The sequence below is a fragment of the Astyanax mexicanus genome, chromosome 13, assembly GCF_023375975.1.
Source record: "Astyanax mexicanus isolate ESR-SI-001 chromosome 13, AstMex3_surface, whole genome shotgun sequence".
Lineage (NCBI taxonomy): Eukaryota > Metazoa > Chordata > Actinopteri > Characiformes > Acestrorhamphidae > Astyanax > Astyanax mexicanus.
Window position 1 is genome coordinate 11,375,001 of NC_064420.1, and position 14,383 is coordinate 11,389,383.

At 39.3% G+C, this 14,383-nt stretch overlaps 1 protein-coding gene across 3 annotated transcripts in view; it reads left to right on the top strand.

Annotated features, from left to right (window-relative positions):
- Positions 1-14,383, top strand: part of LOC103029134 (cyclin-dependent kinase-like 5) — a 145,844-nt gene that overhangs the window by 116,867 nt on the left and 14,594 nt on the right. For 2 of the 3 annotated variants that reach the window (XM_049486404.1, XM_049486406.1), the window contains exons 11-15: positions 7,620-7,783; positions 8,881-9,922; positions 12,010-12,115; positions 12,211-12,325; positions 12,573-12,678. In XM_049486404.1, coding sequence (XP_049342361.1) covers positions 7,620-7,783; positions 8,881-9,922; positions 12,010-12,115; positions 12,211-12,325; positions 12,573-12,678 — 1,533 coding nt within the window. The remainder of the gene's footprint in view (positions 1-7,619; positions 7,784-8,880; positions 9,923-12,009; positions 12,116-12,210; positions 12,326-12,572; positions 12,679-14,383) is intronic. The other variant, XM_049486405.1, reaches the window with a different exon arrangement.

Here is a 14,383-nt window from a genome sequence, read left to right on the forward strand (position 1 = left end):
GTTGAGAGGCAGTGACCCAAAGTCAGTGAATTAAGGCAAGAAGCTTATTTATAATTTATACAAACACAGTTTTGTGCATTGCAATTTTATGTCACAATTGCAGCAAGGGGTGCAGTGCTACACAGGGTGCAGTGGACCACTGCATAGAGCAGCTGGTTATTTTTTTGATTATTCACCCCAAATTGTACAGTATTTCAAGAGAACTGAAATTTTTATTGTTTCAAACTTGGCCTTATTATAAAAGTATAAATGAGTAAGAATTTGTTAGTGTCAGTATAATTGTGTGTTTGTTCCAAATGTAGTTTAGCCAAGGTACACTATGTGAACAAAAGTATTGTGGCAACTGCTAGTTCATTGTTTCTTTGGAAATTAAAAGGGGACATATAAAGCAAAGCTCCATTTTGCATGCAAAAGTGTGCCCCTATGAACACTCCAAGCACATTTCTGTAATTTGGGTTGAGAGCCTCAGAAAGTTCACAGAAGGATTAGCCAAAAGACTTTATCTGAGGGAGGGATCTGTACCTATTGTCCGAAGCAAGTCAGCAGATTAGGGAAAAGTAGTTTCGAATAATGAGTTGTACTTCTATCGTAGTTAAACATGAACAAGCTTGTTGCTATTCAGCAAAAGAAAAGCCTTGGTAAACGCTTATGGGATGTGGCCAGCAACAGATTTACATAAAAGTTACAGAGCAGCTCATTCTGAAACTGGCAAGAATAGAGCTGATGAGATCTCTTTAAATGAGAGTGATTTTGACTTCATGAACATTGTATGGCCCATATACCTATTTTAACTTGTTTAAAAGGATGGCATTGACACAAGTTTATCCAGCTTTTGTTGTAGCAACTCTCTTTACTGTCCAGGAAAAGAATTTACATTTTGCAAGATTTTGGAGGATTGCTCTGAGGGTTTGATTGCATTCGCGATTAAACCATTATTAGGGTAAGGATAGTTGATTATTCCCAACTCCCAAACTCATCCCAAAAAATGGGATGGAGCACCATGCTACAGTTAGCATGATTCTAACTGAATGTGTAAAACATTGCCTGCCTTTTTTTTTTAGCAATTTTTACTATGTAATATTTGTGTATTGTGTTGTGTTTTACTGATAAATCCCACCCTTCAACAAAAAATATTCCTACAACATCATATTGCTGCTGATGGTGTCGCTGTGCATCATTCAACTATTCAGTGTTGCTTGTGGCTTGAGGTATGCTTAAGCACATTTGGAGAAACCAGCTTTATTTAGGAATAAAGTGGTGTGGACTGATGAAACTAAAACTGAGTTATTTGGCGGGCGGGATTCATTTTGGATAAAGAACACAGCATTCCAAGAAAAACCCTTTACTGCTCCACACAGTAAAATTTGGTGGTGGTTCATCATGCTGTGGGGCTGTGTGACCAGTGCAGATACTGGGAATCTTGTTAAAGTTGAGAGTCTCATGGATTTCAGTCAATATCAGCATATTCTTCAGAACGATGTTCAAGAATCAGTGAGAAAGTTGTAGTTGATGCGTTGGGGCTGGATACTTCAACAAGACAACGACCCTAAACACTAAACTCTGCTCAAAATCTACTAAAGCATTCATGCAGAGGAACAAGTACAGCGTTCTGTAATGATCATCTCAGTCCTCCAGACCTGAATATTATTAAAATCTGTGGTGTGATTTAATGTAATTTTTATGTTTAGGCACCTTCCTAATTTTGTTTTAATAATTATTGCACAATTTCTGTGAATCCTATAAACTTAATTTTACTTCTTAAATATCACTGTGTTCATCTGCTGTATGATATATTTAACTGATTGCTGATCTGAACAATCAATGATTTATAAAGGAAAATCATAAAAATGATCAGGGGTGCCCAAACTTTTTCATACCACTGTCATACCTGTCAAGTCTCCCGTTTTGGCCGGGAAACTACCGTATTTTACTCCTCTTTCCCGTCGTCCTCCCGTATTAGTATTTTCCCGTAAATTACCCGTATTATACTAAATAAAATATATATATAGGCCACAGGCGACAATGCACTGACCGCTGTGTGTCTCTTAACCAATCGTGGTGCCGGTTCAAGGAGAAAGTCCCGCCTTTCAGGAGAAACAGCCAATCAGCTAGCTGGTTTTGCGGAGCGCAGTTTAGTGTGCGGGAAGCCCCGCCCCCCCCCCCCCTCGCTGTGAGTTCAGGCAGCTAGTCGGAACAGCTGTCGTTAAAACTAATCTGGATATACGGAGATTTATCTAAAAGAAAGGTAATTAACCATGTAAACTGTGATGAGATTGTTTCTGATAGCTGGGTAAAAAGACTCTTCTCTGAATCAAAACATAAATTAAACTCACTGTGTGTTTAATAAAATACAGCTTGTGACTCAGTTAGCTTAACTTTAGAATTAGCTAGATAGATATTCAGGGTTTGAGAAAAATCTACATATATATATATATATATAATGCCCTGCCCTGATGTGCCTGATCAGCCAATAACTATATCATTTCCAAACTCTATTAGTTCAGGGCTAGTTTTAGGGTTTGTTAGAATTTGTTTAAATCTCAAGTATTGTGGTAATGTATTATAATGTAATGTAATGTATTATTTAGAAGGGGTAGAAGAGATGGTTGAGCTGGAGAGAGAGAGAAAATGTGGAGAGGGCTGAAATTAACTGAACTGGGGTGGATTTCCCGAAAGCTTCGTAACGCTAAGAACTTCGTTAACTCGTACTTAAGATTGATCGTTAATTAAAGAGTGTTTCCCAAACCCGTGCGTAACTAAAGTACTACGTAAACTCGCTCGCAGATTAACGAGTGCTCTGACCCAGTCGTTATTCTTAAAGAGCTTCTTTAGGGGATCTCGACTTGCAGTTCAGCACCTTAAACACCAGGGCCCGCCAATTTTGAAGAAAAAAAAATATTATTTCCGTGGTTGAACAATTATATTATATTACTATTAATTATAATCAATTATATTATTATATAATTATCAATATTATTATATTATATTATATTATATTATGTTATGTTATATTATATTATATTATAATGCCAACTTTGTCTGTGGCTTGTAGTATAACTGGGCATATTGGAATTGACCAATCAAACCCACGAATAAATCATTAAAATCCAGATTAGCGATGCTAGAGTTCTTGACATTAATGCTGCAAGAAATGCAATCAGTGAATTCCTGCAGATGATGCTCACGGTTTAAGCAAAGCTGCAAAGTAGGTCCGGTGCAGGGGACGCCTGCGGTGTCTTTAATCCCACCTATACGTATTGTAAAGGGTATCGGTGAATGTGCAGGTAATATTTAATAATATTCCTTATTCAGGTGCTTCTAACCAACATTGTGGCCGTTCATCTGGGCAAACTCTGGGGTGTGTCAACTCGCAAATATATAAGTACCAGTCAAAAGTTGGACACGTCTCATTTAATTATTTTATTTTTTATTTTTTTACATTGGCGATTAATATTAAAACCATGAAAACGATTAATTGACGCATATGGAATTGTCTAGTAAACAAAAAGGTGCATGGCCTTCACAATCCCCTGACCTAAACTCAACTGAGTGATTTAGGATGAGCAGGAGCCTCATAGAGTGTACATAAAACATATTTTGGTTGGTTTAAAAAAAACAGGTACATACGTATAAGTATTATTATATTATTTTTATATAATTTATTTTTTATATATTTTATATTATTTTTATATAATTATTCATAATAATAATAATAATAATAATACATTAATATTACTATCAATATTACTATTAATAATATTAGTATAATATCTTTTAATATAATATATATTAACTATAATAATTTTAAAAAAGTAAGAAAAGTTTAATGTTTTAAAATAGATTAGATTTTTTATTATTTATTTAGTCATATGTATCTTTAGGAGTATTTTATTAATGCCAAAGTACATCCTTTTGTAATTTAAATTTCAGAATATGTATAATGTTGATGATTACAACACAGTTCTACGTTTTTAGGGTGTAATAGTGAATAAATACTGCATATTGGCAGTGTTGAATCGATATTTGTGGATCGATTGAGCGCGCTGTGTCGGGGGAGGAGTCAACAAAGACGTTCTTTAACCTCGTTCGTTAATTTTCACTTTGCGAAGCTCTTTGGGAAACACTCGCAGAACTGGCTCGTTCTTTACTCACGTCATTCGTTAGTTCGTTCGTTATTCCCTAAGATTGATCGTTTTCGGGAAACCCACCCCTGATCAGGAGTGGACTGATTGATAGAAAGAAGTATTAATGAAAGATTATTAATTGTGTAGGCCCTTAGGACTATTATTTACTTATGGAATATATCTGGTCCATGTCCTTTTTGTAAATTTGTGCACCCTTCAATTTCAATTTTAAATCTATTAAAAAAAATATATACATATACATATATATATATATATATATATATATATATATATATATATATATATATATGTATATGTATATATTTTTTTTTCCCCCTCGTTTGGGCTGTTGGGGCGGCGGAAAAAATCCCTTATTTTTAAGTCCAAAACTTGACAGGTATGCACTGTACATGTACAGTATGTGATGAAATAAACAGTAGTTTTTTTTGTTTGTGTTTTCTTGATTTTTTGTTCCAAAGAGAGAGAGATAAGAGAGAGAGAGAGAGAGAGAGAGAGATAAGAGCGAGAGACAGAGAGATAGAGAGAGAGAGGGGATATAACAGAGCTTTAGGCTGCTTTAGGTGGGTCACGATTCATTGAGCGCCCAGTGAAGCTGTTCCATATTTATGATAATTAGGGTGATTCATATTAACATCACTTATTTAGCTGAGGATGAGATGCTATTAATATGCTGATCGTATGCTAATTGTATTCGTATCTCACTTTCTCCAGTTTGTACGCATTTGAATGAGCTGCCGTTGAATGTTACGACATAATTAACCTTGAACTTCATCAAGGACATTATAAACCTCTAATCAGAGAATCATCGTTCCAGCAAACAGGCACCGTTTTAGTACTGTGAAAACAGGGAGAGTTTAGAGCTAAAATGTAGAAAACAGTGAACAGTGAAAAGAGTGAACTAGCGTATTGTCAAATGTATCATGTACTTTTTTGCAATAAAAAAAATCTGTCAAATCCAGTTTGTACCTGGTAGATAGGACTCCCTGTCAGAGAGTCCTACCAGGGCTGGAAGGATAAAGGCTACCATGTTCTTCCCCTGAGTGAGATAAAGCTCCACCATGTGTTTTTGAACTGCTGAAAAGTCAAAGTTAGCAGACAGCTCAACATGTTTGAAGGAGAACTAACACCTAATTTAGTTTATTCAGCTAAAACATCACACTGGATAACATGACACTGCTAAGTCCTGCTGTAAATTACCATACACTCTATGGACTAAAGTATTAATCATTATATTAAGATTTATTATGATTTATTATCTCCTACATTTTGAAGCGTTGCTGAGAGGATTGGATGATCACCACCTCACCTCACCCTAAACTCCCCACCTCATCCTAAACTCCCCAACTCATCCTAAACTCCCCACCTCATCCTAAACTCCCCACCTAATCCTAAACTCCCCACCTCATCCTAAACTCCTCAACTCACCCTAAACTCCCCAACTCACCCTAAACTCCCCAACTCATCCTAAACTCCCCAACTCATCCTAAACTCCCCAACTCATCCTAAACTCCCCAACTCATCCTAAACTCTCTAACTCATCCTAAACTCCCCACCTCATCCTAAACTCCTCAACTCATCCTAAACTCCCCACCTCATCCTAAACTCCTCAACTCATCCTAAACTCCCCACCTCATCCTAAACTCCTCACCTCATCCTAAACTCCCCACCTCATCCTAAACTCCTCAACTCACCCTAAACTCCCCAACTCATCCTAAACTACTCAACTCATCCTAAACTCCCCACCTCATCCTAAACTCCTCAACTCACCCTAAACTCCCCACCTCATCCTAAACTCCTCAACTCACCCTAAACTCCCCACCTCATCCTTAACTCCCCAACTCATCCTAAACTCCCCACCTAATCCTAAACTCCTCAACTCACCCTAAACTCCCCACCTCATCCTAAACTCCTCAACTCACCCTAAACCCCCCAACTCATCCTAAACTCCCCACCTCATCCTAAACTCCTCAACTCATCCTAAACTCCCCAACTCATCCTAAACTCCTCAACTCATCCTAAACTCCTCAACTCATCCTAAACTCCCACCTCATCCTTAACTCCCCACCTCATCCTAAACTCCTCAACTCACCCTAAACTCCCCACCTAATTCTAAACTCCTCAACTCACCCTAAACTCCCCACCTCATCCTAAACTCCTCAACTCATCCTAAACTCCCCACCTCATCCTAAACTCCCCACCTCATCCTAATCTCCCCACCTAATCCTAAACTCCCCACCTCATCCTAAACTCCCCACCTCATCCTTAACTCCCCACCTCATTCTAAACTCCCCACCTCATCCTAAACTCCCCACCTCATCCTAAACTCCTCAACTCATCCTAAACTCCCCACTTCATCTTAAACTCCCCACCTTATCCTAAACTCCCCAACTCATCCTAAACTCCCCACCTCATCCTAAACTCTCTAACTCATCCTAAACTCCCCACCTCATCCTAAACTCCTCAACTCATCCTAAACTCCCCACCTCATCCTAAACTCCCCACCTCATCCTAAACTCTCTAACTCATCCTAAACTCCCCACCTCATCCTAAACTCCTCAACTCATCCTAAACTCCCCACCTCATCCTAAACTCCCCACCTCATCCTAAACTACTCAACTCATCCTAAACTCCCCACCTCATCCTAAACTCCTCAACTCACCCTAAACTCCCCACCTCATCCTTAACTCCCCAACTCATCCTAAACTCCCCACCTCATCCTAAACTCCTCAACTCACCCTAAACCCCCCAACTCATCCTATACTCCCCACCTCATCCTAAACGCCTCAACTCATCCTAAACTCCCCACCTCATCCTTAACTCCCCACCTCATCCTAAACTCCTCAACTCACCCTAAACCCTAAAAAATATATTTGCAATATAAAGAACTATTGACTTGTTCAGAACCCAGTTTCCCATAAGCTTCTTAAGAGACTAAGAGAGAGTGTTGAGTGTAGTGCATGCTCTAAAATAAAGAATAGCCTTTTGTTCGAAGGTTTTTGAGAAACCCAGCCTGGTCACTTTTTTAATGTCTTCTCTAATTGGAGAGCTGTGTTTTCATTTCCAGTTGATCTGACTTTATTGAACAGGGTTTAAGCTTATTTAAAGCTTAATTGGAGGCTGTTGTTTGCAGTTGGGGCTTAAGTGTGTCTAATAACACATTAGCAGGATTTAAACATTCAATTAGCTGATTTAATTTAACATTATAATAGTAAGAGATCAATTTGCATTTTTTCCTGCTCATGACCCATAAACCATGCCTTAAGACTTATGGAAAGATTTTGACATACCACTGTCTGAAAAATTCAGGCTGATTTGTGCCTGAAGCCTTTGTAAAATGTTAGGAACATGAAGCACAGTATCTCTTAAGAAAATTATGTTCTTTATGTCTAATATATCCATCGTGTTCCATATAAATGAGGGGTTTAATGAGCGTTCTTTTTCATTTCTTATGTGTTTTTGCTTTTGCCATTTTAGAACCTGCTGCTTTTGAACCCAAATGAACGTTTTCTGACGGAACAGAGTCTGAATCACCCCGCATTCCAGACGCAGTGCCACGGGGAGCGGGCTGGTCCACCCACGCCCACACCCATACGTTCCTCCAAGAGAAAACCCCACCATGACCCCACTGCCCTTAGCAGGTGAGGACAAGTATTCACATGTGCCCCAAAATGGCATGGTCCAAAAACTGACTCCTGTCAGGTTTCTCATATATACACTCACATTCTATACTAGTCCCGTGTCCTATGACTTTTGACATGTCCCATGGGGCCTTCTGCATGTCACAAATCTTTTTGCACTGGCAATTTTAACTAGATATTATGTATAATAATTACTACTCACTGAGCTGTTCATTGTGGGTGAAAATGTCTTCTGTAATGTATTGCTAGTACACATGTGACTATGCATTGAGGAAGGTTAAATGTCTCCACAACATCAGAAACTGAATGTCCAATTCATCTGGCACTAACAATCAGACCCGTCTGAAACAAGATAACACGTCCCAAAAGAACCCAGAACAAGATCTATAGGACTGCTGGTCTCACTTGACTAAGTTAAGGTCTATGGTGTTGATTCAGTAATAAAAAAAAACGTCCATGGGGAAAGCCAAAACAGAAATTATTTTTGCTGACCAAAAATAACACAAAGGCACATTTCATATTTTCCAACAAACATCTTGAAGATCCCCAGGAAAAAAGACAATTCTTTAAATAAGAGTGAGCCAACATTCCTTCACAGACATGTTAAAGACTCATTGCCAGTTATCGCAAATGCTTGATTGGAGTTGTTCAGGGGGGGGGCACAACCAAGTTATTAGATTTAGGAAGCAAAAAACATTTTTTGCATAGGACCAGGTTGGTTTGGATATGTTTTTATTCTAATAAATAAAAGTATCATTTAACAACTGCTCTTTATATTTATTCAGTTTATCTTTATCTAATATTAAAATGTGTTTTAAGTGTGATTAAATAAAAGCAAAAACAAAAGAAATCTGCTGGCCGACAACTATTTTTTCACAGCACTGTATGTGTTAAGGTTTATTGACTAGCAATTGACCCACACTGTCACCCTATTAACTCGCCAAACAGTCTCAATTGACTCTGTACTGATGGTATTAGTTCTCATGACATCCCTACACAGTATTACTGCAAGGTAATAACCTTATTATTTTTATGCTTTCGAATGGTAACATGTGGTTAAAGCATATATACTGTATAATGTTGCTCTCTCTCTCCAGCAGGAGTCACGGTGGCAAGAGCTCAGGGCACCATCGTTCAAACAGCCGGGACTGTTCAAGCCTGCCGCGCCACGGTCATGATGACCTGCATCCGACGAGTGCTGAGGCCTTTTTGAATGGTGCCGGGCCAGCCTCCAGCAGCCTGAGCCCCACGCTGCACCCCAAGAGCTACCAGACCCCCCAGCCCCTCAACCGCTCTGCGTCATGTGGGAAAGACCTGTCCAACCTGCCGCATTCTGGCCTCAGCCCCAAGAAGGGCAAAGCAAAAGCAGCCGACTTTGACTTCGGTAAGCCTTCGGACGGCCCCGGCGCTAAATACCTCAAGTCCAATGCTTCTCGCCACTCCCAGAACCGCCACTCTTTCGTCGAGGGAAAGACCAATACATTGCAGGGGGAGAGGGAGAAACACAGTCGTCATGGTTATGGCGAGTCCTCAAGTGGTAAGGGCTCATCATCCTTCATGAGTTTGTCCAAGAGCCATGGAACCTTGAGCGATGCCAAGTCTGTCAGCAACCTGAGCGACCCACGTCTGCTCCAGGATGAGCCAACTCTCCCCTCAACCCGTTACTTCCCCTCCAGCTGTCTGGACCTGAACGTCAACCTGAACCTACCGGCGCCAGGCAGCCCCAACCTTCGCCACAGCCCCTCAGCCGGAGGTCGAACCAAGCCAGAGTCCTCACTGCGCCGCTCCTCCTCACGCCACAAAGGCCAGCAGCAGGATGAAGGCAAAGCAACAGACCCCTTAGACCCTGGAGGAGGAGGCGGGGGAGGTGGAGGACTTTCAGCCGCTCACGACTTTCCCTATGGCTTGGGCTACACCAGTCCATTCTCGTCCCAGCAGCGCCCCCACAGGCACTCCATGTACGTTCGACGTGAACGCGGGCGGCCCCACGGAGGGGACTCAGGGGGTCTGGCCGTGGGGCAGGGAATGCCTACTCGCGCCAGTAGTCTGCAGATGCTCTCACCACAGCTGCAGCACCGCACGCTGCCTAGGCATGTGGGCGGATCTGGCTCCCGGGATGAGGCCCCTGAGGACATCAGGGTCTGTAAATGCTCTACGCTCACACAATTAGCATGTTTAAATATAATATATTTTATGTAATATAATTGTTTCCTGGCCCCAAGTGTGTTTAGTGATCCAAGATGTTTACTGTTCTAAGTGTACTTTGTTAGTTTTGCACTATAACTATCACATTAAGAGGCTAGATAAGTAATGGTAAAGCTTATTTCTTTTGTGTATTGTTTTTGTTGTTGTTTTAATTTATGAGTTAAAGCAAATAGCTAGATTTAAGCATTTAGATCATTTTTATGATATTATTAAATTTTCATTTTTTTTAACTAATCAGCTAACCAGCTCCCCTGGTGGGAAAGCACACGTTGGTTCGCAGAGGTTCTGCTGCTTTAACTTTAGTTAATAATAGCTACACCACTATATAAGCTGCAGTGTGCGTGAAAAAAAGTATCGGCTTATAGCCCGAAAATTATGGTAATATATTTGAATTAATTCTTCTTCCAAAAATAGAAATGCTTCCAAAACTACTACAGTTTAAAATACATACAGTAACAAACATCTGTGGAGCAGACTGTATTTACTTTGTGGTTTATCTGGAGTGGTTTTGGGCCCATTGATAAACAACCATCTTTTATTTATGCAAGAAGCGTTACACTGGAGGGTAAAGCGGAGATATGAGGGGTATAACTCTGCCTCATTTGTAAACAATTTTGTTTATTAATTAATTCCGTATGTGATCCTGGCTTTAATGTCTTCAATATTAAATGTACAATGTAAAAAAAAACATAAAAAGAATGAAAACACATTGAAAGAAAAGAGATTCCAATTTTTGACTGGTACTGTAGTCTATAGGTCTATAGATAGTTGTGAGAGTGATGTTAATTAAGCTAATTTTCTGCAAAAAAGAGCAGAGAATAATAAAAAGAATAACAAACTTATTAATATGGTTATAAAATAAAAGACAGAACTAGGAGACAATAGGAAATACAGGCAGCTTTGATATTTGATGTAAGTGTGCATAAGGTGTTGCAAGGTTGCAAAATATTTTAAACCCCAAAAAAGGTTTAAATGTCTCACAGCTTTTAAATGCTTTATTTTCCGGTTTACTTTGCTTTTCATCGATCAAATGGATCAAGGACTGTTAAATGCCTGCACAGCTTCAGAAACGGAATTTCCTATCCACCTGGCCTTGCTCCAACTCCAACTAATGGTTGGCTTGCAATGGTTTAAACCACAACAAAAAGGTTTTAAACCCCTGTCAGACAAATGTGGCTACACAATAACACATGTCAAAGAACACATTAACCAATCAGGCGTGATAATACTTGTGAGATACAAGCTTCCTGTGCAAATCTATTTTTTTTTCCTTTTTCCCACCAAGAATGCATGTTAATGTTGCTAATAATGTACTGTAGTCAATAATCATGCTAATTAAAATGCAAATGAGACCAGACTTATTAGCATTATTTTTTGCTTTGTTCAGCATTAGCCACATTAGTATTTTTGGTCAGACTAATTAATTGTCATGGATTTTCTACACCCTGCTTGTGGCCGGGTCTTTGACCGAGATGTACCTTTCCCATACCCCCCAGGTTTGCATGTTAAGGCTGTAATGTAACCTTCTGTTGAATACTTAAGATTCCATTCATTCTCATTTAGTCGATTAAAGCACTCAACATGGGGCATCGACTCTTGTCAGATTCCAAACAGAACCTGTATATGTCGCAAAGATGATACAGTTTCAGTCCTCATCAATCTTGTGATGTATTAAATGGCCACTTGTGAGTGTCTAAGAAATAATTCAACTCTTGTTAACCTCTTTCCATCAGGAGAAGTACTCCATGTTTTTCACTCTGTCTTACCCTCCCACATCATGCACCATGTACCCTACCTTTCTATGACTTTCTATGTGCCTAAGAGCCCAGGCAAGCTTAGTGAGTTTGAGTTATTCACTGCAAACTTTGGCTAGTGAGTCAGAATGGCTATTAATAGCTTAAATCAAACAGCCTGTGAAGGCATTTTGTCTTCCAGTATTTCAGCAAAAGTCCTCTAATCTTTAATACTTCCAGGTTATATATGTGTATTCTCATAGTGTCAGATGTTGTGCTGTGTTGCAGGCAGCCATATATCATGAGCAGCATCCGGAGGACGCAGGATCATCTAAGGAAAACCGCATGATCTACAGTGAGTCCATGCCACGCCGAGTTGGTAGCTTCTACAGAGGTTAGATGAGCATAGATCATTATTTAATTTATTCGTTTTTCAAGTTGAAAGTCATTCTTTATATATTGATATGTGTTTGTGTTGCCTTGGCACAGTGCCCTCTCCTAGACCTGACAATGCTTTCCATGAGGGCAGCGGGCAGGGCATGAGCTCAGGGATGAACATGGAAAGCAGCAGCCACACCAAACGCCAGCCCACTTACGACCCCTGGTGAGACATAATGACTTGCACTGTCCAGCTTCTTTGTGTACAATTTGCCACATGTATGGCTCTTTGATTGATGGTAAATCAAATAAAAGTCAATAGATTAATCTATTCTGAAGATGGTCTGAGGCAACTGTTACGCACATAATATGAAATATCATATTTTTTGTAGATTTTGAGCAACAGAACAGATAAGATGTGCGGGTCAATCTATGGAGACATTTACCAATTTAGTTCATATATGTATTATTAGGACGGGGCCCGAGGCGCTGGAATTGAGTCCGCCAGAGCCAGCCAAAGAAAAGGAGAAGCAAGGCTTCTTCAGAGCAATAAAGAAAAAGAAGAAGAAATCTCAGACGGTCAGTCTTACCAACTTTTGGCATGCAACTGCATACCGTTGGGTTTCTAGCCTGTTGTTATCTTACATGGTTGTTCCGTTTGTGTATTTTGTACACTGAGTTGTGTTTACTGTATGTGTCCCTGTGTACATGAGTGAATGTAGTATATGGTTGTGTGTGGGGATGCACGATTATTTCCTTCCAATGCTGATATTATATCTTATACTCACGTATATGGCGATACCAAGTACCAATACCAACTATATTATGTTCAGTCAAATTCTGGGTCAGAATTCAAACTGGCACGCCAAAAGTTATTGGATAGTAGTATGTATGTATTTGTGACCATGAAGTGTTTCCTCAGCAGACAACTGGTCAATGGCCAAACTTGTGTACATTTTAAGGTGTTAAGTGCTCATGGCATGGCAACCATATTGGAATTTGAGCAAGGCCTAATGGATGGTACATTTGCATTCTTGCAGGATCCACTTGATCGAAATAAAGCAGATGAAACCAGAAAATAGGGCATATAAAAGCTGCGAGACATTGAAACTTTGAAATACGTTGATATTTTGTGACTTCTGAGTGTTTTCCACAATGGAATTATCACGGATATTGTACTATTTTTAATAACAAAGTATTTAGATAATTTTCTTGTATCAGTATACCATGCAACATTACTACATTACCGGTTGGGGTATTCAGATTTGTAATTTTCTCTATTGTTTCTGAAATAAAAGTGCATCCTGTGAAATGTGAGTCACCTTTCATAGTTACTAGTGTGCGTGTGTTGTTGATGCGCATGTATTTGGTGCAGGGTTTTTCCATTCTACTTTATTTGGCATACCTACATTGTTGGTATTCCTTGCCAATGTACAGTTAGAAACCATTTATTCTGATAGTCTACAAACATTTTGAAACAATGGGAGTAATCCAGTTATCAATTTACTGGCAAGTTCTTCCAAGTAAATAACTCCAGGCAAACCCAACAAATGTTTATAACAAGTATCAGAACAACATTATTTTTTGAGTTTAGTTCAGGACTTGCAGACCTTTTAGCAGCATTAAGGTAAGACTAGCTAATTTAGTAAGATAATTAATTGAGTGTTCTCATTAATGTGCTCCGTGTGCAGCTGGGACTACAAGGCAGAGGGTACTTAGCTAGATTAGCTAGAGTGATTGGGACTATACAGGCTAACGCAGTCGTGGTACATGCTAATGTGAACTATGCTGAAAATATACGTCAGAAACCGAAAGTCAGAGTCTATATTTACTTAGTTTAGCTACGAATGTGATTCAATATTGAGCTATTTTGTTCATCCAAAACAAGTAATGGTAATCGTTACTTACAGCCATTCCTAGAAACTAGCTTTCTATTAGCTGTTTATTACCAGTCTTCACTGATTGCAACAGGATAAAACTGAAGGCTACAACTCAAAATATATTTATATGTTATCTGCTAAACTAAACAGTATATTACCTTTAAGATGCAGGTGCACTTCTGTTCATTCCTATTTTAAGCACGTAGGAGACTGCACGTCACGCTGTGAAGATACACCAGCAGCTTATATAGGGGAAGAGTAAAGTTATTTTATTCTTTATTCTGTTTATTGTTTATGTAAAAACTGGGTTTGCAACACTGAATATTAATCAAGCAATCAACCATTGGAGGGGGACCCTCATTTACAATGTCACTGAGCATTTACAGTTTAAAAGGGATTATAAA